General features: G+C 43.8%; 1 protein-coding gene across 1 annotated transcript in view; it reads left to right on the forward strand.

Annotated features, from left to right (window-relative positions):
• Window positions 1-15782, forward strand: part of FAM124A (family with sequence similarity 124 member A) — a 66267-nt gene extending 50485 nt beyond the window's left edge. The window contains exon 4 of the mRNA XM_075919087.2: window positions 12033-15782. Coding sequence (XP_075775202.1) covers window positions 12033-12866 — 834 coding nt within the window. The 3' untranslated portion in view covers window positions 12867-15782. The remainder of the gene's footprint in view (window positions 1-12032) is intronic.
• The last annotated feature ends 8498 nt before the right edge of the window (window positions 15783-24280 follow it).

The following is a 24280-nucleotide window of genomic DNA, read 5'->3' on the forward strand; positions in this document are numbered from 1 at the left end:
ACCTCACACTCCCAGCCCCATGCTTTGAGCCCCTCCTCATCTCCCAACCCTGACTCCAGCATCCCTAGGCACAAGAACTCCATGCCTTGAGCCCCTCCTCACCCCTCCCCCCAACACTGATTCCTGCACTCCCTGTACTCCCAGTCCACTGCTCTAAAGGACCTGAGCAATGCTGGGTAAAATTTCTAGTTATAGATATAAGAATCTAACTTTTGCCTCCTATTTTTAAGAATCTTGTCCTTTCACTGTTTCTCCTCCAAGATGTGCTCTGCCTTTTCTGTCTTAGATGTTTGTGGGTTCTCTAGTGTCAGTGATGGTTTTGGCAAAAATACACAATCCTAAACTGAGGTTTTAGAAGCTAAGTAAATCAGAAAGTGATCTTTCAGCCAGTCTATCCTTCACCATGAGAGACATAACTTCTTTTATATCTTTTCATATAAAAATGACCTTTACTTAGCACATCAATATACTGAACACCAGTTTAAACGGAATATACAGTGTGCCTATATGCTACCAGGTTCCTGCCGTGGTGACTGGGACAACAAATTTATTTTAATCCCGAGCTCAACTTTCACACACATTTTATAAGCTATAAAATGTCACAATAATCCATAAAAACAAATGTTGAAACGGAAAGGTACAAAAGGGAGATACACAGATTGAATTAATACAAAGAGGCCTATTCATATAACTTAAGGACTGTGTTAAGATCATGCCTGGTAAACAAGAAAAATCAATGGATCAATAATAAAATAATGAGGGACTGGGCTATTCCATCACACACACCTCTTCCTCCCTCCTCCCCCGCCCCACATGCATTTTTTTTTGAGGTTTTGAAAAAGAAAAGACTTTTGGGAGATTGTAGATGGATGTGGATTCTGGCTGACTAAAAGTCCATTATGGCTGCCACCCCTGCTCTCTCCTGAAACCCCAGGATCTGCCATGACACTGTTCAGCCTTAGTTGTCCTGATCCTGAGAGATTTCCTGAACACACTGGGCCAGAGAGAGGGATCCTCATGATGTCAGCTCCTCAACAGCCTGCAGCTAAATCCAGCCACCAACTGGAATATGACACTCTCATCCCTGCCTCTCTTTTGTCCTTTTCCTTCACTTTGTTCTCTTTCATATCCCCCTCTTTCTTGTTGTCTAATAAGCATCTGCCTTTGCCCGCCAAGACGGGATATTTTGCAACCTTGTTGAAACTCTGTGACCAGAGAAGAAACTAAAAGCAAAACTCTAAGTAGCTGGTGCTGATACAAGTTCACCAGGTCCAGAGAAATTAATAAGGCTAAATGCCTGTGAAAGTCAGCCAGAGACCAGGGCAATCAACAGACTACATTGGACCCTGGACAAGATGGGGGTGGGTGCAGCTCTGGAGGTGTGGGGCCTTGGGTGGAAGGGGTGAGGCAGGGGGAAAGTCTCCTCAGCCAACCCTTCAATGCCACCTGGTCCGTGCTGCCTAAGGAACCAGCAGTGATGTATAGGGCCCAAGGCTCTGGCTGCTCTAGCAGCAGTGGTGGCTAGGAGCCCAGGGCTCTTTTCAATTGCCAGGCCCCAGAGTAGCTGTCCTCTTTTCCTGCCACCCCATTGGCGGGTCTGCCCAGACACAGAAGCTACATTTTTTTTGTATTTGCTGTTCTTTTCTCTCCCCTTTGTGTGTGTGTTTTTCTCATTTTGTCTTCTAGGAAATTGGATCAGACTTCAGCAACAATCTTAACAGCGACAGTTCATCTCCGCTAGCTTCTGGGTTTTTGGTGTTTTTTAAAGGACAGTTATAACTATCTTTAATACCATCTAGGAAACTGCCAAACTCAGGGTTTTCCTTCTAAAGGCTCTCTCCAGCTAAAGGGAAAGAGAACAAGGGAGGATATCAAAATAAAAGCCTTACTTAATACTTTACATGTCAAATGATGCACTGTTCCTTATTTTCTGTATCTTTAATAAAGATTTTAATAGATTTGCAATGTGTTTGCCATGTTACTAAGCGGACTGAGAGCTCTGTATACCTTGTTTAATACTGTTTAATCTTGGATATTAACAAGGTCATTTTTAACACCTTTTGACTTTCTGGGTACATGTCTTTCATCAAAATTAATACACCAGTCCATCTAACACAGTAGGGGTATGTCTACACTACAGCACTAATTTGACCTAACTTAATTCTAATTAGTTAATTTGAACTAAGCTAATTCGAATTAGTGCATCTAGACCTAAAAACTAATTTGAATTAGCGTTTTGCTAATTCGAACTAGCATGTCCACATGGAGTGGACCCTGAACCGAAGTTAAGGCTGGCCGGAACCAGTGCCGGCAGGGCATCAGGTTAGGACTTAGAGTGTGGAGCTGCTGCCTCAGGCTAGCGGAGGGCTGTGCTTAAAGGGACCCGACCCCCACCCTGGACAGACAGTTCTCAGGGTTCCCCGCTTGCTTGTCTACCTCGATGAGGGACAGCAAAGCAGTCCTGACTTGGAGTGCCCTGAGTGCTCACACTCGGCACATCACAGCACTCGGCCATCAGCCCGGCTGCACTTGCCGCAGGCTGCCATCTGGGGGGGGGGGATCAATCGGGGGCTGTCAGGATCCAGGAGGCCCTGCAGGAGAGCTTCCACCCTGAGGAGCCTGCAGAGCCACCTCAGTTCTCCCCATCGGGGGCGCGTGCCCCATTCCTCTCTCACCTCCTTCCAATTACCCTTTCCTAGCCCCCCTTCCTGATGTAAAAAAATAAAGGACACGTGTTCAAAAAGAGACACTCTCTTTATTTAACAAAACTGGGGGTGGGGGGGAATTACCCTTTGAGGAGACTGGGAAAAGGACGTGGGAGAGGCAAAGAGAAGAGCGTAGGGGAGGAGGGAGCTGGAAGGGGGAAGCCAGGGGAAGGAGGAGGAGGGGAAGTATAAAACTATGGTACGCCATATCGTCAGTACTGTGTACAGATGTGGTCTCCTCCCCTCAAAAAAGATATTTTGGCCTTGGAAAGGGTTCAGAAAAGGGCAACTAAAATGATTAGGGGTTTGGAACAGGTCCCATATGAAGAGAGGCTAAAGAGACTGGGACTTTTCAGCTTGGAAAAGAGGAGACTGAGGGGGGATATCATAGAGGTCTATAAAATCATGAGTGGTGTGGAGAGGGTGAATAAAGAAAAGTTCTTCATTAGTTCCCATAATATAAGGACTAGCGGACACCAGATGAAATTAATGGGGGCAGCAGGTTTAAAACTAATAAGCGAAAGTTCTTCTTCACACAGCACATAGTCAACCTGTGGAACTCCTTGCCACAGGAGGCTGTGAAGGGTAGAACTATAACAGAGTTTAAAGCGAAGTTAGATAAAGTCATGGAGGTTGGGTCCATGGAGTGCTATTAGCCAGGGGGTAGGAATGGTGTCCCTGGCCTCTGTTTGTGGAAGGCTGGAGATGGATGGCACGAGACAAATGGCTTGGTCATTGTCTTCGGTCCATCCCCTCCGGGGTACCTGGTGCTGGCCACTGTCAGCAGACAGGCTACTGGGCTAGATGGACCTTTGGTTTGACCCAGTATGGCCGTTCTTATGTTCTTATGTTCTGAGCTCAGGGTCGGGGGGTCTCACTGGACTAACTTGATTTTCATGCAAACCTGCTCCTGGGTTCACATGTGGCCTTTGGTGGCCAGGCTGGCAGCTATCTTGCCCTAGACGGCCACTTTCCTGTGGATAGTGCGGAGATTGTGAACGTTGGAGGCCTCCCCCCAAACCTTGATGAGGTCCACGATCTCCGCACTAGACCAGGCGGGCGCCCGCCTCTTACAGCCCCGGGCAGGCTCCTGGGAGCCACCAGCTTGGTCCTGGGAAGAGGCGGAGGGCTGGGTGGCAGCGGCTGGCTGGCTGATGCCGTGCCAGGTGCAGGGTCTGCTGGCTGGGTGCTGGCAGGCTTGTAACTGGCACAAGCACTGTAGCCAGACCATGCCCCTTTAAGGGTTCTGGGGCCGGGAGGGGGGGCAGAAGAGTTTCCCTGGTTTGGCCCAGAGTGGCCACCAGGGCAACCCGGGAAGGGCTAGCCTCCAACTAGTTCGAATTAAGTAGCTACACAGCCCTTAATTCGAACTACTTAATTCGAACTAGGCGTTAGTCCTCGTAGAATGAGGTTTACCTAGTTCAAATTAAGTGCTCTGCTAGTTCGATTTATATTCGAACTAGCGGTTTGTATGTGTAGCCGCTATTAAAATTAATTCAAACTAACGGCTGGTAGTTCGAATTAACTTTGTAGTGTAGACATACCCTAAGATACTAACTGGTATGAGGAATGGTGTCAAAATTTGGCCTTTAGACCTTTGTAATAGGGACTGTCTCTTACTCTGTGTTTGTGCAGGGCCCTGGTGTCAGCTGAGGCTTCTAAGAATACTGAAATACAACTAAGAGAAATTTTTAAAGATGGAAATTTCCTTTCTTTAGTCAACACACAAAACATTAACCAGCTCTCCTGGATTATTCTTATCGGACGTAGGCACTACCAGTATAGTCTCTATAGCTCTCTCTTTCACCAAAAGTTGTTTCCTTCATTTCTGAATGTTTGACTGGATTGCCTCCAAAAATTCTGTTGTGATGTGGAGAGATTGTAATTTACCATCAACTTCATAAAGATTGGTGAAGATTACAGGGTAGCAGATAAAGTATTAGTTTGAAAATATGTTTTATTATATAACTAATCTGTTCAATCAACAGCTATTTTCTTATAGGTATTCGTGCAAATGGTTAGATGGCGTGGACAGATATATTGTCCTTTCTATTTGGAATTTCAATCAAAACCAACCATTTTGGTGTTCTAGAGGCTGTGCAAGTGCCGTGTCAGTTTGTACACAGAGTTTTTGTTCTGCCAGATCCTTTTTCAGTGTAGCTGGAGCTTTTGTTTCTAACACAAGCAGCACAGATACACCAGCCAATGCTTTGTCAATCTGCAGTGACGTAATGGACATTGCAAAAAGCAACCTGAAAGGAGGCTAAAGGAAAAAAATTATAGTTGATGAGATTTTGCTTTTGAAATCAGAAAAAAAATATGCCCAAGATGGGAGATAAAAAAAGCATTATGCTAAAAAGAACCTTTGAGAAGTCCATGTAATTTACTTTAGCAGATAAAAGCAAGAATTTTTTCTATTTTCAGCTCTCCAAGGTCAGAATAGCAAAGGAAGATCTGTCTCTCTTGCTCATGTTTCAGTTTTCATTATGCCCATCACAGTTGGAAAATGTGTTTCAATTCCTTTTATTTTTTAAAATTATATTTAAATGTACTTGGTAAAAGCAAAGAGGAACAGAAAACTGCCTATCTCTCTATATTCAGTAGTAAGCTAGTCAGTAAAGGCAAGTCTAGTCGCCTCACCAACGGAAGTGGGAGCCAACTTCCCCAGAGTTTCATTCCAGACTAAAATATGGTTTCCTTCTGTAATCGCCAGCAAATGAGAGAATTTAGAGATAGAAAAATCCTATTTATTATCTAATCTCACACTCTCTACCAATAGATGATTATCTGCTAATCTACATTTGCTAGTGTTTTCTCTGGTCTGGTTTAAAATGTGTCAAGAGATGGAATTTCCACTACTTCACTTTGGAGAGTTATATAAAATTACAAATAAGCAAAGTTATACATCTCACTGTTAGGATGGTTTTTCCTTATGTGAGATAAAGGGCTTCCAAAAGTGTTCCAGCAAATCTTGCACTTGCCCATATAATTTCAGATAGTATTTGAAATGTGACCCATAAAGTATAGCTCAGCTCATTACAAATATTAAAATAAATATATTGCTTTCCAGTCACAGTCCCACGGATTTTGATTACAGTGCCAGCCTGAGCTGCCCCTGTGTTCTCACTACCTCTCTCATGAGCAGCTTTTCCAAGTGCACTTCTCTCAGGGTATGTCTACACTACAGTGTTATTTCAAAATAGCTTATTTCAAAATAGTTATTTCGAAATCGCTTCTTTTGAAATAATGTGTCTACAAACAAAATGCTTTTCAAAATAGCATTTTGCTATTTCGAAATAGCATGTCCACACTGAGTGGACTCTGAATCACATTTAAGGCTTGCCAGAACCAGTTCCAGCAGGGCATCAGGTCAGGACTTACTGTGTGGGGCTGCTGGCTGAGGCTATCTGAGGTCTGTGCTTAAAGGGAACCCCCCCTCCCCCCGGAGGGCCAGTTCTCAGGTTTCCCTGCTTGCTTGTCTACCTCAATGAGGGACAGCAAAGCATTTTGTCTCTGCATGCTCCGGTTGCCCTCACTCAGGACACCACAGCACTCGGCAACATGGAGCCAGAGCTGCCCCTGGACACTCTGGTGCTTCTCTTGGACGCATTGCTGTGAGCCTGGCTGCACTTTCTGCAGGCTGCCATCCGGGAGATCCATTGGGGAGCTGTCAGTATCCAGGAGGCCCTGTGGGAGAGCTTTCACCGTGAGGAGCACTAACAGCCTCCCTGGTCTGCCCCACTGGGGGTTTGTGCCTCATTCCTCCCTCACGTCTTTCCACTTACCCCTCCCTAACCCCCCTTCCTGATGTCAAATAAAATACACGTATTTTCATGAACACAAACTCTCTTTATGTAACAAAACGGGGGGGGGGAGGGAATGAAACTCTGGTGAGACTGGGGAAAGGAGGCGGGAGAGGGGAGGGGAAAACCTGGGAGGAGGGAGCTGGAATGGGGAAGCAAGGGGAGGAAGGGGGAGGGGAAGCTCAGGGCTCAGTGTCTCGCCGGACCAACTTGATTATCATGAAGGCCTGCTCCTGGGTTCACATGTGGCCTCTGGTGGCCAGGCTGGCAGCTATCCTGCCATAGCTGGCCACATTCCTCCATCTAGTGCGGAGATCATGGACGTTGGGTGCATCCCCCCCCAAACCTGAATAAGGTCCATGATCTCCATCTTGGGCCTGGAAGGCGCCTGCCTTCTCCGGGCCCTGGCAGGTTCCTGGGAGCTGGCAGACTGCTCCTGGGGAGCGGTGGAGGGCTGGCTGCCAGTGGCTTGCTGGTTCATGTTTTGGGGCCACTGGGTCTGGGGCAGTAACTGCTGGCTCTGGGCTGGCAGGCTTGGAGCTGACACAGGCACTGTGGCCAGAGTCTTACATCCTTAAGGGCTCCGGGGAGAGCGGGGGCGGGGAGAGAAGTGTTCTTGGTTAAGGCTGGAGTGGCCACCAGGGCACCCTGGGAAGGCTGGAGACCCCTTATTTCAAAATTAGTGTCTACACAGCACTTATTTCAAAATAGCAATTTTGAATTTGGTGTTATTCCTCATAGAATGGGGTTTACCAAATTCAAAATAAGTGCTCTGCTATTTCGAATTTATTTCAAAATAGTGATTTGGCTGTGTAGACGCTAGGAAAATTATTTCTAAATAAGGGCTGTTATTTCTAAATAACTCTGCTGTGTAGACATACCCTCACATTGGATCCCTGCCATTCACCCAGCTTTTAGTACCCCAATTACCTCCAGCAGGTCCAACTGTGTTTAACCCCTGCTATGGAATCCTCTCTGGGAGTTGTAGCTCAGTGGTAAAAACAGTGACAGTAAAAAACTGCTTCAAAACAAAGTGTGATTCAGCTATAGGATCATGCCAAGCAACTTCAGGGGGTAGCTGAGTTAGTCTGTGCAGGATAAACTTAAAAAACAACAAATGGTCTGGTAGCACTTTATAGACTAACAAAACATGTAGATTGTATCATGAGCTTTCGTGGGCACAGCCCACTTCTTCAGATGACCGGGGTTTGGAGTTTAGAATGTGCAGACCCAAAATAAATAGGGGAGTAGGGAGAGAGGGGAAGGCAAAAAATGGAAGGGGGCAGTCTGAGAAAAGGGTTAAAATAACAAAAACATTGCCAATGGAATGCTTTCATTATCTACTACAATGACTTTAGAGGTAATAAGGTACTTTCATATCTGCAAAAAATTGTTTGCTTATTTGTAACTGTCCATGCCAAGGGTGTTTTATGGGACATAAGCCCTGTTGAGTTCACATATGTATTGTGTATGAATACACTAAGCTGTGAAAGCTATGGTAATTCATAATCCATCTTTTCATAATATAATAAGCTATTCTTCTTTATGCCAGAAGTGACTGAATCTTTGAATAAAATTAACTACAGTACCAGATTTGCTAACAGATAAGGGATCAAGGTTTCAGAAGCATCAAACGAAATGGATCTAATGGAATGGAAGTCAATGAAGTTTTATTAGAGACGAATGTGGATCTTTGTTTCCAAGCTATCTGATTTTTCCTAATGCAGAAGACAAGATAATTATTTTTAAAATTATGCACAGGCTTTTAATAGGCATGTGAGGATGAAAAAGCATCCATTTTTATTTGAAGCCATTTCTGGATAGCCTACATAATGCAGCATTTCATTTTAAAACACACACACACACACACACACACACACACACACATTTATCCTACTCACTTCATGGGTTTGTGCAGGAAATTATTCTGTTATATCATTGCCCAGTATATAAGTACAGTTTACACTCATTAATGTTTCTGATTTTCTCTGCAGAATTGTTCTGCTCTGAGATAAACTGCATGACAAACAGATGGATTAAGTAATTAAACAGCTGATAAATATTTAGACAAAACATGCACCTGTAGACATTGAAGCTAGACTCAGTGGGACTCCTTGCAGCTGTTAAGTGTCCTTATTTGTGCATTCCTTGACTGAGGCCTTTAAAACATTAGGTCACAAACACAGTTATCAAGTCAAATGACTTGCGCTAGAAAATCTTTAAAAAAAAAACCACACACGTTGTGGAACAGATCTAGCATTGGCAAAGAGAATTCCAATTATCTTAAAAGTCTTAACAATGAACTTGTAATATCATTTAAAATATAAATAATGAAGCCATTTGCTGACTAAGCAGGGTGTCAAGTAATGGATGCAGAAGCTTGAGAGGTGAGATAGTGTATCAGAGCTGAGAGAATATCTGTGCGATACAGTATTTGAACAATGTTGCGTTAAGTCACGAGTTGGAGGACAATAAATAAGGTATTGGCTTATTTGGGCCTACTTCTAAGAGGCCCCTGTTGTAGTCTGTGGGTACTGCATATGACTATATCTTGGAACAAAATTTGGCATTTTGCATCATGTGTGGAATTCCAGTGAAGCTTTAAAAAGAAGTGATTTACAGGTTGGACCTCCTTCGTCTGGCACTACAGGGACCTGACCAGCCCCGAATGAGAGAATTTTACAGGACTGGGAAGGTCTCCTGCCACTGGCTCCCAAGGCTGCCCCAGCAGGCACCCTGCCTCGCCTGCCCCCCCACTCAACCTGACTGGGCTGCTTGCCCAGCTGCTGCCAGCTCCCCAGGCAACAGAGGCTCAGACTCCTGCTGCAGACCTCCAGCCCCGTGCATCCGGGGCCAGCTGCAGGACTTCAGCCCTGGACCCGTGCTCCAAGAAGCTACTGGAGAACTCTGGTCCCGCACTGCGGGGGTTGCCACAGGGCTCCAGGTCTGCCGCAGAGCGCCAATCCAGCGTGAACTGTGCTGCCAGGGGCTCTGTCCCGGCCTCATGCTGCTGCAGGATGCTAGAGGCAGCTGCGGGGCACAGTCTCTCACTGCCCCCAGCTGTGCTGCCAATCCTGTTGCCCTGGCCTTTTGTCCCAGCTGGCCCTCCTGCCCTTAGGCTCCTGGGCTCTCTGATCCAGGATGACGGATGTTGCTGGACCAGTCCAGAGAGTACCAGTTTTTGGAGGTACAACCTGTAAATATAAACTACTGAAGCCATATTGAAATAACTAATATGAAAAGGAGAATCCAGAAAGTCATTAACTATTGAAAAAAGGTTTTCTAGGAGTAGGGAGGTTGGGGGAGGGAGGAGAAGGGCCCCTGCTCAGAAAATAGATCATGGAGCTAGGTCAATGTGAAAAGAGAATAAGGATAACTTGAGTATTTTTTAAAGAGTGGGAGATTCTGGTTTTGACTGACACAAAGGGTGTGTCCAGACTATATCCCTCTTTCGACAAAGGGATGTATGTTAGACACTTTGAAAATGCAAATGAAGCCGGGATTTGAATTTCCGTGGTTTACAGGATCTTTTGAAAAAGGCCTCTATTTTTTAGAGAACCGCGTCTAGCCTGCGGTTTCACTTTCAAAAGAGCACTTTTTCTAAAGAGTGCCATGACACAATTATGCAAATGAAGCATGGGAAATTCAAATCCTGTCTTCATTTGCAATTTTGAAGTGTCTAATTTACATCCCTCTGTCGAAAGAGGGATGTAGTCTAGACACACCCTAAGAATAGAAGTATTGGAGGGTAATGAGGTAAAGGAAAAGCTATAGGTGACATTGGTGCCCTTCTATCATTAGAATTGAGGCTGGAAGGCTGAGGAGAAAGGGCTGATGATGGCCATGCAGTTCTCCTTCAAGTGATGGTCCATATTGTATTCCACCGAGGAGATTGAAAATATGTGCTTCCCTACCCTCGCTTATTTTCTCTTTGTGACAAGTATTGCTCCGGGGAGTCCTGCATCACGTACAGGTACAGCATCTTCCTCTCCTTTCCTGTCCATACGTGGGAAAGCTGAGGTCTTCAATCACTTCATGGAAGCCACAATGGCACTGAAATCACATCCTGGCCAGGGAATTGCCCCTACACATCAGCCTGAGCAACCTAAGAGCACTGCTCCTAGCATGGAACCTCTAGCTGGATCCACCAGAATCAGTGGTACAGACCCAATGCAGGGATCTAGCCATGGGTCATGCAAGCATGCTGATAAGCATGAACATAAGTCTTCCTCCAAGTCCAAGAGGGATGTTGCACTGTCAGTGAGTTCCAGGCATGGAGGAATGAGTTGTTCCAAAGCTCAAAAGGATGACAAAAGGGAGGAAGGAACACAGATTTTGAATCCCCCCCCCCCCCCCCATGGAATGTAAATAGGGATCATGCATCTCAAAGAGCTTCCAGTTGTGGCCATTTCATTCCTAGAAAAGATAAGGAAAGGGATGAGATGGATGGAGGAAGAAATAGAAGGGGGTAGTGAGTTTCAACGAGAAAGCAGGAGGATGAGATTTCTGAGTTAAGGCAGCAGTCAAAATCACAAGGAAGCACACAGCAAACTTCTCACTACCCTTAGCAAAGAAAAGAATGAAAAAAGAACAGTAACAATGGTTCACACTTACATAAAGCTATTTAACTTCCTTTACTAAAGGAAGAAACGCTGGAAGTAGAATATGAATGAAGTCCTATAGTAATCTATCGTAGCTAAAAAGCCCATTCTAGTTTAACTTGTAGAATACCAATAAATACAATTTCTCTTCAATTTATTTAACCTTTTAAGTAAAACCTAATCAAAACATTAAATTTCAGAACTACAAAAACTGGGATTTTGAGAAAAAAAGGAAAACCTGGTGAGCTGGAGGAATTCGAGCTCTTCTCACCCTTCTAGTTTTTGCCTGAGCTTTGACACACAAGATTCAGAGGGGTTTTTGGGAGAAGGGGTGTCAATTTCCTCTAGTTTTATTTTTTCACATACTATGTAAGTGGGTAATCAGTCAGTTCAGGCTTTTACTGTATGTCAGATGAGACATAAAAACAAGTACAGAACTAGGTTGTTTTAAGCTGGAATGAAATTAAATGTCCTTCATAAGGGTCTTTCGGAGCTCAGCATTTTGAAACCTCATAAAGAACACTACAGTTCTTTAAAATACTACATAGCAAATTCTCAGAGCACATCTGAAAAATTTGCTACAGACCTAACGTCTTAAAATTTCACCGTCTTCCAAGAGATGAGTGTCTTTCTCAGGTTCTCACTCTTGATTGATGGAATTCACCCTGTGAGGCAAAGCAGGACAGTTTTAAAGCTCCAGGCCTATTCACTTTTGTTTTCCTCCAAGGACCCTTATGCAAATATTTGGATTTTGGCACAATGCTTTCTCTTTATTATTACAGTGAAATACTTAACTGTGAGTGTACTGAGTGACATTCTGCTTTACAGTTACATGCAGTTAAGTCCCACAATGGAGACTTACCGTTGTAAAATTGCCAAGTCTGTGTTAATGTGGTCTTTCCCTTTTCTTTTCTCTCCTGCAGCAGGCACGTATTTGGTATAGGAAGTCTGCTAAGCAGAACAAGCTTCATTTCCCATCTTCAAGGGATTCCCATTTCACTCCTTCACCAAGCTACATTCCTCATAGTCACAGATGTGCCCCTGATCAAACCAGTGAGCATCTGAAGTCAGCTGGTCAAATCAAGCTCCGTCGGGCAAATGGCCTTGGTCAGTTCCTTGGCATCTCCCAGCAGGACTTAAGAAATGGTGACCGAGGAGACCTCACCCGGCGATCCAGTAGTGTTTCCAGCATTTCATGGTCTTTTCAGCGAAGCAAGTCTCTGTTCTGCTTGCCCACAATGAGTTCCTCTCCAGCCTCTGACTCCTTTCACTTTAGTGAACCATTCCAGTTTTTCAATACTGGGTCACCTGTGAACAGGTTAAAAACATGGAAATGCAGCCCCAAACTTAATATTGAGGAGTTGGAGGGTTCACAAGAGACTGATGTCGACACGGGAATGAAGCTATCCTCAGATCTGTCCGTGGTCTCAGCCTACTCTACCTTTAATGGATTTTGTAGTGATTTGGAAGCGTCTCTTCCCTCACAAAGGCAAAGTGTCAGTAGATCTAAACAGGCTGTCTCCAGAGGAAGGCCGTTGTCAGCCATGTGCAGTACCCTCGAACTTCCTGGTGGTTCACTTCCATCTCTCTGCAAATGGTCTCCCAGCTTTTTCTTATCATCTTCAGCATCCCCCTTAGCATCTCATTGCCAACTCCAACAGTCACCAAGAGCAACCCCTTGTTTTTTGAACGATAGGAAACCCCCTGGCAGCATTCAGCCAGGTTCCCCAACTGACGAAGAGGAATTCTACATCTGAGCTTTCTCCATGCTGCACCTTTTAATGTAAAGTTGTGCATATGTGAATTACAGCAGTGCATTGCCACCATCTGAGCCATCTGGGCTGGCAAGTTCCTTGCTCCTTCCTGAGGACAAGGTATTACACCATTGTGTGCTAAATGTTGTAAAAGGCTTCCACACACCACCATAACGGATGCCTCAATTGTGTATCATAATACAAGGTGAGATTGTGTCCACTGGATTCATGTGGTGGGGATTCTCAATGTGTAGATCTGTCCATAGCTGTGCAGGTAAGGCATTTATGCTCAGAGGCCTTCAGCTCTTGTGAAGGGGGTTTGGGAAACTGACCCATAGCATGTAAAACAGGAAGTGCCCAGGGATGTGCATGGTAACCCAGTTCACTCTGACAAGCAGCTGTAAAGGTGCTGAAAATACAACCTCACGCTGCATTAAGTTATCCGAAAAATTCTCTCCATGCTGGCGAACCCTTCCCCGCCTCCTTCATGAGGTTGTAAAGGAAGCTGTGTAAAGGGGCGGCCCCCAGCAGCATGGCTTCAGTGGAGCCAGACAACGAGGCTGAGGACCCCAGAACCAGTGCTGATGCATAGGCCTCCAGCTGATCTTTGAGAATCAGCAGATTTGAGAAGACAACGTCTTGTTTGCTCCATGGGGAAGAAGGAACATTACCACATCCCCAATCTGATGGGCTGCTTTTGGGAAAATGCCATGAGAGAAACCGTGAGGAGCTTTTCTCCCCACCCTCTTCCCAAAATCAAACATATTTTTTCATTGTGTGGGAAGGGAGCAGTGTGACCGACAGAACTGCACTGCAGTTCCCTATTTTTACAGGTTTATTAGTTTAGTCGTAAAAAATTCACCTCATACATAAACTTGGTATTGGAGGTCCCAGCCCCATTTCTGTGTAAAATAAATCTCTAGCCAAACCTGTCTGAATTTTTAATTTATCCGAAGGAAAAAAAAAAACATGTAGAATTGTACTGGCCTTTTTATTAGGTTACATTTTTGGCAAGATGTCACAGTATAATATGGCAAGCAGTTACAGTGTAATTACTTTGCTATTTTGGAAAAAAGTTTAAATGGAGAAGCCATTAGTCTGAGAAATGGTGAGTACGTTTATAAGGGTTCCTACCATCGATTCTGACGACATATCTCTGTGTTAATCAGTAATGACACTGAGTGCTGTTCTGGGCTAGACAAGAACACTACCTGGGTTAAAGTAGTGTATACAAATCTGTATCTAATCATAGACAAGTACAGCTGCAGAGGATCCACACTGATCAGTCAGTAAATAAGCCTATGGAGAAAAAAACCCAATCTTGTGTGTATTACTCAGCAGCCTTACTCAGAACAATACTATTCATTTTAAAATAGCCTAAATAAATAATTACATAAGAGAATGGAACAGCTCCAAAACCTCCACTCTAACCCCCAAGTAAGTATACAGTTTATACCTTACCACAAATCATCCTTTAAAAATGCAGTCTAGAAGAATTAAGTATAAAATTATTCTGTTTAAGCACCACTAAAGTTGTAACCCAAATCTACAAAGGCAGGAAACTGACGGCCATGCTTGAAGGAATTGGCAGCTAATTCACTGACCCTCCTTTATGCTGTTAAGCATTTTTGCCCCCCACTCCCACCCCGGCAGTGCTAGAGAATGGTGCATCTGCTTCATCTATGAGTTTCCTGCCTGTTGTCAGATACAAGACATCCTGAACTATGTGGAAACTTTGTCTTTTGCATTAACTATACAAATGGATTTTATTCCAGTTCTGGATACCCAGCTGAATATTATCATTTTCCCCACCACTACCACCCAGAACATTTGGGTTCACTCCAACTCTTGATAAACGACCCTACTCAGAGATTCTTGGAAACAGAAACAGCAGAAGTGAGGGATTCAACTTGGTGTTTAATGTGGACATTCAGACTCCAGCTGCCACTGAGGTTCTGAGACCTTTCTCCTTTGCAGGGTCTCATTACTGTTAGAGCACAATAGGCCTGGTTCTCCACTGTCATGGGCTACATGTAATTATTTACAGCCCTGCAAAGTATGGCATAAAACTCTCCACCATGGGCACCTCCAGGCAATTAGCTCTTTAGTGCTGGAGCACCTCCTTCTGGCTGGTGTCATTCCTGCTGATACCTATTCTGCTCCACCTCTGTGTTTAAATCCATGTCCCTCACAGCATGTAGCATCCTTCCTCTGGATACTGCCCTGCCACAGTGCCCCCAAACTCTAAGGTCCTCCTCCTCTGGGAATCCCCAACCTCCTATGCCCTCCTTGCCTCAGTGACCCACGGCCACTCTTCATCTAGCCCCTTATCTCAGGGGCAAACTGCAGTCTGAAATGGCCACTCACCATTGGCAAGGGAGTGTGGACATGCTGCCTTTGCCTACCCTGGCTGCCTCTCCGCAGCCCTTGTACCTTCGGACCTTGCTTCAGGCCCTACAGCCTGGGAGTTTGCCTGGCCAGAGCTTCCCCAGGTCCCCTCGAAGTCAGGAAGCTTCCCTGACAACCAGGTTCCTCCTGCTCCATTAGCCACTTTCAGATATGACAATAAACAGGAAAGATTTGGCTCAACCTAATCAAAAGAGTGTCATTTGTTATTTGGGAAAAAGCAAATAAAAATATTGTTAATACTTATACAAAATTGATCAGAGCATGGAATTAAAAGATCTTCAGAGAACTGACTTCAGCTGACATGACTATTAGTTCCTGGAACAATATCAGTATTCACACTCCTGACAGAAGCTGGCTTGTTCTGCTAATCAAAGAAAAGACTTGAAAATATCTGTCAGTCTACAGTGTGCCTTACGATTGGAGTTCAGCATATCTGAATGCAATAGCCTGACTTAATCGGAAGTATTGATGATGTTGAATGGCTGCATATTAGCACAGGATAGCAAATTACCAAGTAGCAACTAATACGGTGTTAACATATGGGAAAGGGAACATCTAAACTCCAGATTCTTATCTCACAAACCAAAATAGGAAGGAAGCTGAATTAATGTTAATAGACTCAGAAGAGATAATATATATTGTCTCAGATGGTTCTGTTTCTCCAACTACTTTGACACTGTTTACTGCTATTTAACTAGAAATTAATATTTGAATTTTTTAAGTTCTAGATGAATAATTCATGGGGTGTGTAACAACATTTTGGAATCACAGAATCCTCCATTCAGAGGAATAATAGTATTGTGATGAGACCTTTTATGTTACAACAATAAAAGTCAGCTTTTGAAGTGTTTTTCGGTGAAGAGAAGTTTTATTAGTTCCCTTTTATATCATTTAAAAGGGAGTTGAACTTATCTAGATAACTGGAGATGCACAAGGCTTGTTCTAAGGCATTTTGCTTATGTATTATATCACTGTTGATATTTTATGATCAGAATCAATAGAAAATTGCAGATTTCCCCTTAACTTCCTGTCTTCTCCCATGCCAGCATGTGTTTCTTTTATCTAATAAAATAGAGACAGAAAGTTAATTGTATTTAAACTGCTGTGTGTTCATTTATTAAAGACAGTGGACTCATATTGGTCACTTTGGCTAGGCCTTCCTCACATTCCAAAATACCACTGTATCAGACATAAACACATTACTTCTGGGGAATGTTGATCAATAAAGCAAATATAAAATAAATATAGCCCTAAATACAAACAAAGGTTGTTACTTACTTTTGACTCACATTTCCATTTCCAAACAGGTCTTATTTCTCTTTTCTTCTTGTAAATTGATTAGCCCTGTAAAGCTAAATGACTAACAGAACTTATGAAAAAATTTACATACGTGACTCCCACTTCACTTTGTGTCCTGTATTAGAATAATAGAAATGTAAGGCTGTAGGGTTGAGAGGTCGTCTAGTGTAACACCTAGTACACCTAGGCCATTTCTGAAAGGTGTTTGTCTAGGCTGTTCTGAAAAACCTCTAATGATGGAGATTCCACAAACACCCTTGAAAGCCTAAGTCCAGTGCTTACTTATCCTTTACAAAGCCACAAATTTTAATCTCTACTCCATTGTCTAGGTTATTCATGTAAATATTGAAATTTGGACCGGTGGGTGGGAGAAGCAATAAACCAGACACATCTTGACATGGTTAGCTCCAGGCAGGTTGCTGGTGCTTCATTTACCTGCATCTCTGCAGATATAGTCACTTGAAGCTCCCATTGGCCGCAGATCGCTGTTTCTGGACAATGGGAACTGTGGAAGGTAGTGTTCGGGCCCATATCGTTTCCCAGAGCTCCCAGTCTTTCCACTAATTTTGCACCTTCTAGTAATGTCATTTAGTCTTCTTTTTTAAAGCCCATTGTCTTTACAGGGAGTCCTCTGACTTATGACATCCAACTTACGCTGGACTCTACTTATGACATTTTTCAGCTGACTGCCTGTTTTGCCCCTACAACTTTTGTTTTGCCCTTAGGGTGAAAGCCAGCAGGGAGAAGAGCAGACATCAGCTGAGCCTTAGCCAATCACTGATTTCACTGTTCAAGTTTTCTTCTTGATTGAGTTTGGGGCCAGGAACCAATCAAGAACAGGTGGCAAGGCTACCCTGACTGTGGAGCCAATCAGACAAGTGACTGCAAGAGACCCCTTCCAGCTCTGTTCTGGAAAGTCAAAGCATACGTGATTTTATGTGTTTATTTGAATGTGGTTTACCAAATCAATACATTGATGTTGCTACATTAGCCAGCTATAATTCATTTAGTACAAAAATCTAGGTTATTGTGGTGAAAATAGTGTATCCAGCCTTGGTTCGGGAACCAATTCCCATTGATTCCTATGGGAACAGCAATTTCAACTGACAACGTTCCAACTTACAATGAAGTTCTGATGAGTCTGTATTCTTCTGCTCTCATTCCTTCTTTTCCTTAGAATCATGAAATCTATCATTCCATGATCATTTTCACCTAATTGACTTCAACCTTCGGATTCACAACTACTTCCTCCCTGTTGGAAAAATAGCACTTCTATTTTTTATTGCCTTTGTTTTTTGTCCCATAGTGACACTATGACAGTCTCTTTCTAGCTGGCAATGGTCATTCATCATCATGGAATATGAGTGCATCCCAGAATTGCACAGTGTACACAAAGATAGAGAGGGAGTCACCAGGTTATAGTGACTAAGGGCTTGCTACATTTCCATTGTAACCAGTGGGAGTTTTGCCATTGACCTTAATGGGAGCAGGATCATACACTGCAGAAGTATGTTTTGCATGCCACACTGAAGGTGTTGAGATTCGTGGTCATACTGATCTCTTGGGAGTGATTTTCAGATCCCACGTCCTGCTTTCTTGTACCTGATGGTGGTCCAGCAAAATGTAGCTTATGAGGTCATAGAATCATAGCACTGGAAGAGACCTCAAAAGAGCATGTAGTCCAGTCCCCTACACACATGGTTTGGAATAGTTTAGTGGGGCATAATTAGTGGCTGCTGCTAAGGTGGAGGAAACGAGGCAATTGCAGAGTCCTGCACTTAGGGTGGAAGAAAACAGTGCACAGCTACAGATTGTGGACTGCCTGCCTACGGGGCAGTTCTGCAGAAAAGGACCTGAGGATTACAGTAGACAAGAAGCTGGATATAAGTCAAGAGTGTGCCATTCTTGTGAAGAAGGCTAATGGAATATTGGGCTGTACTGGTAGGAGCATTGCCAGCAGATCTAGGGAAGTGATTATTCCCCTCTATTCAGCACTGGTGATGCCACATCTGGAGTATTGCATCCAGTCTCCCTCCCCTACCCCCACTACAGAGAGGATGTAGACAAATCAGAAGCCAGCAGAGGGCAACAAAAATTATTAGGGGGCTGGAGCACACAATTTATGAGATGAGGCTGAGAGAACTGGGTTTATTTAGTCTGCAGAAGAGAAAAATGAGGGGCGGGGGATTTGATAACAGCCTTCAACTATCTGAGAGGGGGAGAGGGGTGCCAAAGAGGATGGAGAAAGGCTCTTCTCAATGGTGGCAGATGTCAGAACAAGAAGCAGTGGTTTCAAGTTGCAATCAGGAAGGTTTAGGTTGGATATTAGGAAAAACTACCTCACTAGGAAGGTAGTGAAGCACTGGAATGGATTACCTAGGGAGGAGGTGCTAGCGCCATCCTTAGAGGTTTTTAAGGCCAGGCGTGACAAAGCCCTTGATAGGATGATTTAGTTGGGGTTGGTCCTGCTTTGGGCAGCGGTTTGGTCTAGAGGACTTCTCTTCAAATCCTAGTTTTCTATGATTCGATGAAAGATGGGATTTCTTTGCTTCTCTCAAGGGTATAGGCTCGCAAGAATTCCTTGTATCAGATCCTTTCCTCCTGCAGGCTCAGTTTTTTTTCTTTCTGTTTTTACACAGTTCATCAGGGACATAGAGGTATGTGCTGGCAGTCTGGAGGAGTGGCCTTCATATCAGAGTGCTAATGGCTGCAGTTAGTGAGAGGTTATGGTGACTAAGAGTTTGATACAGCTCCATTGTAGCCAGTGGGAGTTTTGCCATTGGCTTAAATGGGAGCAGGATCAGATTCAACTGGGTTTTCTATTCCATGCCCTTCCAGTTAAGGTGGATTTGCCTGCATGGGTGTTTATAATGTGACAAGGTTCATGAGTTTCTGAGGAATGGGCCATAATTTTGGTGATTTCACAGAATGTGTACAGCCTTTTAAATGCCTGCACTTGCTCTAATATGAAAAGATTCTGTGCATGTAGGTGTGTATAAGATTGTCTAGAATATTATTTACACCATGTTACTACCTTTGTGAGATTAGGTCACTGCATGTGGCATGTCTGCCATGTGCCGGAGATAGAAATTACTGGAATAAACTGACCACTCAGTGTATGTTGCCTCGGCAATGGATATAGTATGCTGTACTGCTCTTGTACAATTCTCTTGCTCATGCTCTTGTAACATGCCTGCCAGGAAAGGATGGACGAAGAGACACCTAGAAAGCAGCACCCTTCATGAGCACAGTGTGGCGAGGTATTTGCTTTTACACATCAGCCTGTGATCTGAAATATACACTTATCCATGGGTGGCAGGTAAAGCTTCCTCTTGGGATGCTAACCTCCTGCCTGGCCTCTTCTCCAGCCTAGGCCTTGCCCCTACTCGCTGCGCTCTAACACACATACCCACACTCTGGCACAGAGAGGAACCCAGAGCTCAGCCCTCCCCCACATCGCCCCAGCCAGGGCCAGGGAAGGGGAGGCTGAAATCCCAGTTGGGGCCACAAGAGGGAGGGTTTAAAACTTGGCACCAGCTAGGGTCAAGCTCTCTGCCTCGGCCTAGACAGCTGCTCTGGCCTGGCTTGAGCTCCAGACCCAGAGCTATTCTGCTTCCTTCCATCCATAGCACCACTTGTGGCACTGCCATTCTGCCCCTTCCCCTGTGGCCCCACCCTCATTCCTCTTCCTCTGATGCCTTCGCTCCCAAACTCACTTCTCCCCTGCGCCGCTGCAGATCCAAGACCAGAAAAGGTCTGAACCACCTTGCTGTTCAGGGCCACAGCAGGGAGCCACAGCTCCTCCAACTCTGGGACCATTAGGAAGGGAGGGTTTTTTTCTGAGCACCACAGATCCCATTCTCCCTCCCCACTGCCCAGCCAAGCAAGGTTTGGGGAGACTTAGCCTCACCTCTATTGCATGCTGTCCATACACTTGTCGCTTTGCAAATCAGGCCACAGAGAGAACAGCTGGAGTCCTAGATGATTCCCACCTTATACTGGCCCCTTCCTTCTGAGTCTCTTGAATCATATATGACTCAAGCAAGAGCTAATTGTCCATTTAAATTAAATTTCTCCCGAATATATGATGCACGAAATACAAAATGTCTTGCTCAATGGAGGCATTTAAAATCTAATCAAGTTGTCATAAATGAAAATTACTGACCATTATTAACACTGAGTACAATTAGAAAGCAATAGCTTTGCTAAAGCAAAACAATCTGCTAGAACTGATGGATAGCTCAGTAGAGTCGTAGTGTCCTCTAAGCCAGTGTTTCTTAAACTTTTTGAGACCACAGAACACCAAAAATAATATTTTTTATGCGGAACACCTATGAACATTTTCTTTAAAAAATTGTTGTCAGACAAAAAAAGACAAAAACAAAGAAGAGGTCACGGCACACATGCGAGTTGTTCACGGACACGAGTGTTCTGCAGAACATAGTTTAAGAACCACTGCTCTAGGCAAATACCCAGTCTTACTGTAGGTTAGGAAATAGAGTTCAGGAATCTCAGTCTGTAGAATGTTTCTTTACTGTTCTGGGATGACAGGGGTTTCTGCAGACTGGACTTACCACCTAACGCTGCCTTATAGATGTTAAGCAGGAAGCCACTGAATATGGTCTGGGAAAGCTGATGGTGCCATCTTGTGGTTATTTTAAAAAAATATAACAAGTGGCAATATAATGTGAAGCTGTAACAGAAAAAAAAGTGACATCCCTCCAAACTATCCACTCGTAGATTCTTTTGATAGACCTGCTCTGGAATGAAGACAAAGTGCTACCTTTCCTTAGTATCATCATTTTCCCCTTTGAAAGTCTAGTACTCTTCCTGTTCACAATAAGTGCTGTGAGGTGATTTTCTCTCACAAGATCAGTGGAAAGCATTTCACTATTTACAAAACAGATCTATCTGTCCTGATGCTGCGTTAGTTCTGTATTTCATTATGCTTTGCTGGCAGATTTGGAGACATGTGCACATACTGTCGTTATGTTCCATTGACCATCCTTTAACTACCAAACCCATTGACAGACCAATCAGATTGGTTTTCAAACAAACTTGATCTGATTTATAATCTTATACAATCACATTTAAAATTATTTATCTTGCTAAAGTATTACATTACTATAATATGTGTACAATATTATTTTAAGTGAGGTACATTTTCAAAGCTATGCCTTCGGATTTAACTGCTTATCTCCTGTTAACAGAGCACTGTGTACAACGCATAAGGCTGGCTGGGTGTCACAAATGCCACAATTTTTGCAATTACAAAATAAGAGTCTTGGCAGCTCAATAACTCTGCAATTTATCATAGCACAAAATTCACATCAATCGGTAAGAGGTAGATTGCATCAAAATCTACACACTATGCTGTTTAAAATAGTTTATTGTTCGCTGGCTGTCTTATTCTCTTTCAGCGGGAACCCAGATATAAATTTTAGTTTCCCGCGCTCATTGTAGTCAGACAGAATGCAAAAAGCAGAGGCAGACAGAAATATTAAAATTGGAAATCAAACTGAAGCTGAAGTTCTAATGAAATGGATACAATACATGCTGAAAACACAATAAGCACAATGAGAGGAAATACTTTACCAGGAGAAACACAGAGGGCCAGATCTACCACCGGGTTTTAAGCAGGGGCACATATCAAGTATACACATCTTTGTCTATCACCATGACACCTAATACCTCAGCAATGCCAGTGATGTGTTCTGCTTAAAACTAACCATGGTGTGTTATGGCCCGGGGAATGGCATACAAGAGGCACGGTAAATAAGAAAGCAAGCAGGAGACTTTAGAGTCTTTGAGACCACTCAAGAGCAGCAAATGGTAGGTTTGTGTAACCTGACAGAATAAGTCTGTGCACAAGAGGAATTGTAATGTGTTGCAAGGGCAGGGAATGTCCCTTTTAGAGAAATGCATGAGGAGTTGGGAATGAACAGAGGGAATCATTGTATCCTGTACTCTGTAAACAACAAATTACCTAACTATTGTAGCTCAATCCCAAGAGAATCTTCTCCGGCAAGATCAACATTTTCCTTATATTAGAAATAAATCCATGCTGAAGATCTTTTCTGTTGTGAGTGGCTTGTGGCATGCAAAAATCCCATTTGGAACTGGCCGTGTAAGTGTATCCATTGGGAACAAGAAATGGGGAACACCAGGACAGAGTCATACTGTTGCTAAAGTCAAAGGCCAGGCAGCCATGCTCTTTTGGCTTTTAACCAAAAACCAGGGCTGTGGTAAGAGCTGCCCAAAGAGCTCTGGACTCTCCATCTGCCCTGGCCAGTGCATCCTGGGGGGCAGAGACCTGGGGCTGCTCTTGAGCACCTCAGCACCCTGCCATGTGATGATCATGATTTTGCAAGAGCAAGTGGGACAAATGCCCAGTTTTTCCAAAAAGAGTCTCAGGAAGGGAGCAGCAAGGCAGGTGGAGAGGGACTCAGGCTAGCTCCATGTGGTAGGAGGGAGAGGAGAGAGGTTTGCCCTAGTACTGCCAGGCTCCAGCTTCTGCCTGGCCAAGTAGCAAGGCTCCAGGCAGAAGAGGAGGGGCTGCGGAAGCATACCAGAGTTTCAGCACTCCAGCAAGGGCCCCCAAATTGGCTAGACCTCAGGGGAATGGGCCCCATGGACCTGTGCAATAATTCACCTCTGATCCAATGGGCAAATGAAGATGGCAGATTTTGTTCTTGTGAATTGCAGATGGAAATCAAGTGTGTTGTCATGCAGATCATTTGAGGTCTAGCAACAGATTAGATAATAAATTACTGTTGTCATCAGTGAGCTTGAGCCTGGAAAGAACTGAATAAAAGTATTGAAACCAAGATTTATTATGTGGACAACTGGAAAGAGCCAGATACCAGGAAAGAATACAAAGAAAAATATTGGGTGTCTAGAGAAAGAACCAAAGATTGATGAGACATGGAATAGTGAGTGTAAAAAATTGCATTACAAGAGTAACTGAACAAGTTTTGGGCTATATTCCAAATCAAGAAAATCGAGGTGGGTAACAGATGAAGTGCTGCATTTGAGTGACAAGCCTAAGAACTTGAAGGAAAATAAAAAAGAAGGTGAAAGTCTAAGAACTGATTACAACAGTATGACCAGGAAGATAAAGCAGAAAGCAAAAAGAGAAAAAAACCACTGCATAAATGACAAATGTAAATAAGTAGACAACTATGCAAAGAAAAATGCAACCCAGGGGTTGTATTGCAAGATTAGAGAACTGCATTGGAAGTGCTGGTAGTGAAAGATAAGCCCTGACAAACAAGTGATGATGAAAAAAAATATTTTGAAGAGCTTTATGACATGCAGAACACAGTAGGTGAAATGGTCCTGGAGAAGCTTCGCAGTACAAATGAGGGAGAGCAGATGTCAGAATTTTAGAAGTAGTAAAGATCTCAATAGAAAGTTTGAAAAGGAAAAGGCACCAGGAAATGACAATAAAACCTCGGGGCTCTTGCAAACAAGCGAGAAACACATAGTAAAGGCAGTGCAAATGCTATACAACAAGATTTACAAGCAAGAGCAAGTGCCAAGTGAATGGGGTAAAATGATAATAGTACCAACCCGTAAAAAAGGAGATACATGTGAATTTAAGAACTATAGCAGAATCAACACAGCCAGCTCTATGCTGGCGACATGAATTGTGTAGCTGGAGTCGATGTACCTTGCACTGACTTTCTGGGGTGGCCCCATTGCGGGAG

Source organism: Pelodiscus sinensis, chromosome 1 (assembly GCF_052426305.1).
Source record: "Pelodiscus sinensis isolate ZL-2025 chromosome 1, ASM5242630v1, whole genome shotgun sequence".
NCBI classification, from domain to species: Eukaryota; Metazoa; Chordata; order Testudines; family Trionychidae; genus Pelodiscus; species Pelodiscus sinensis.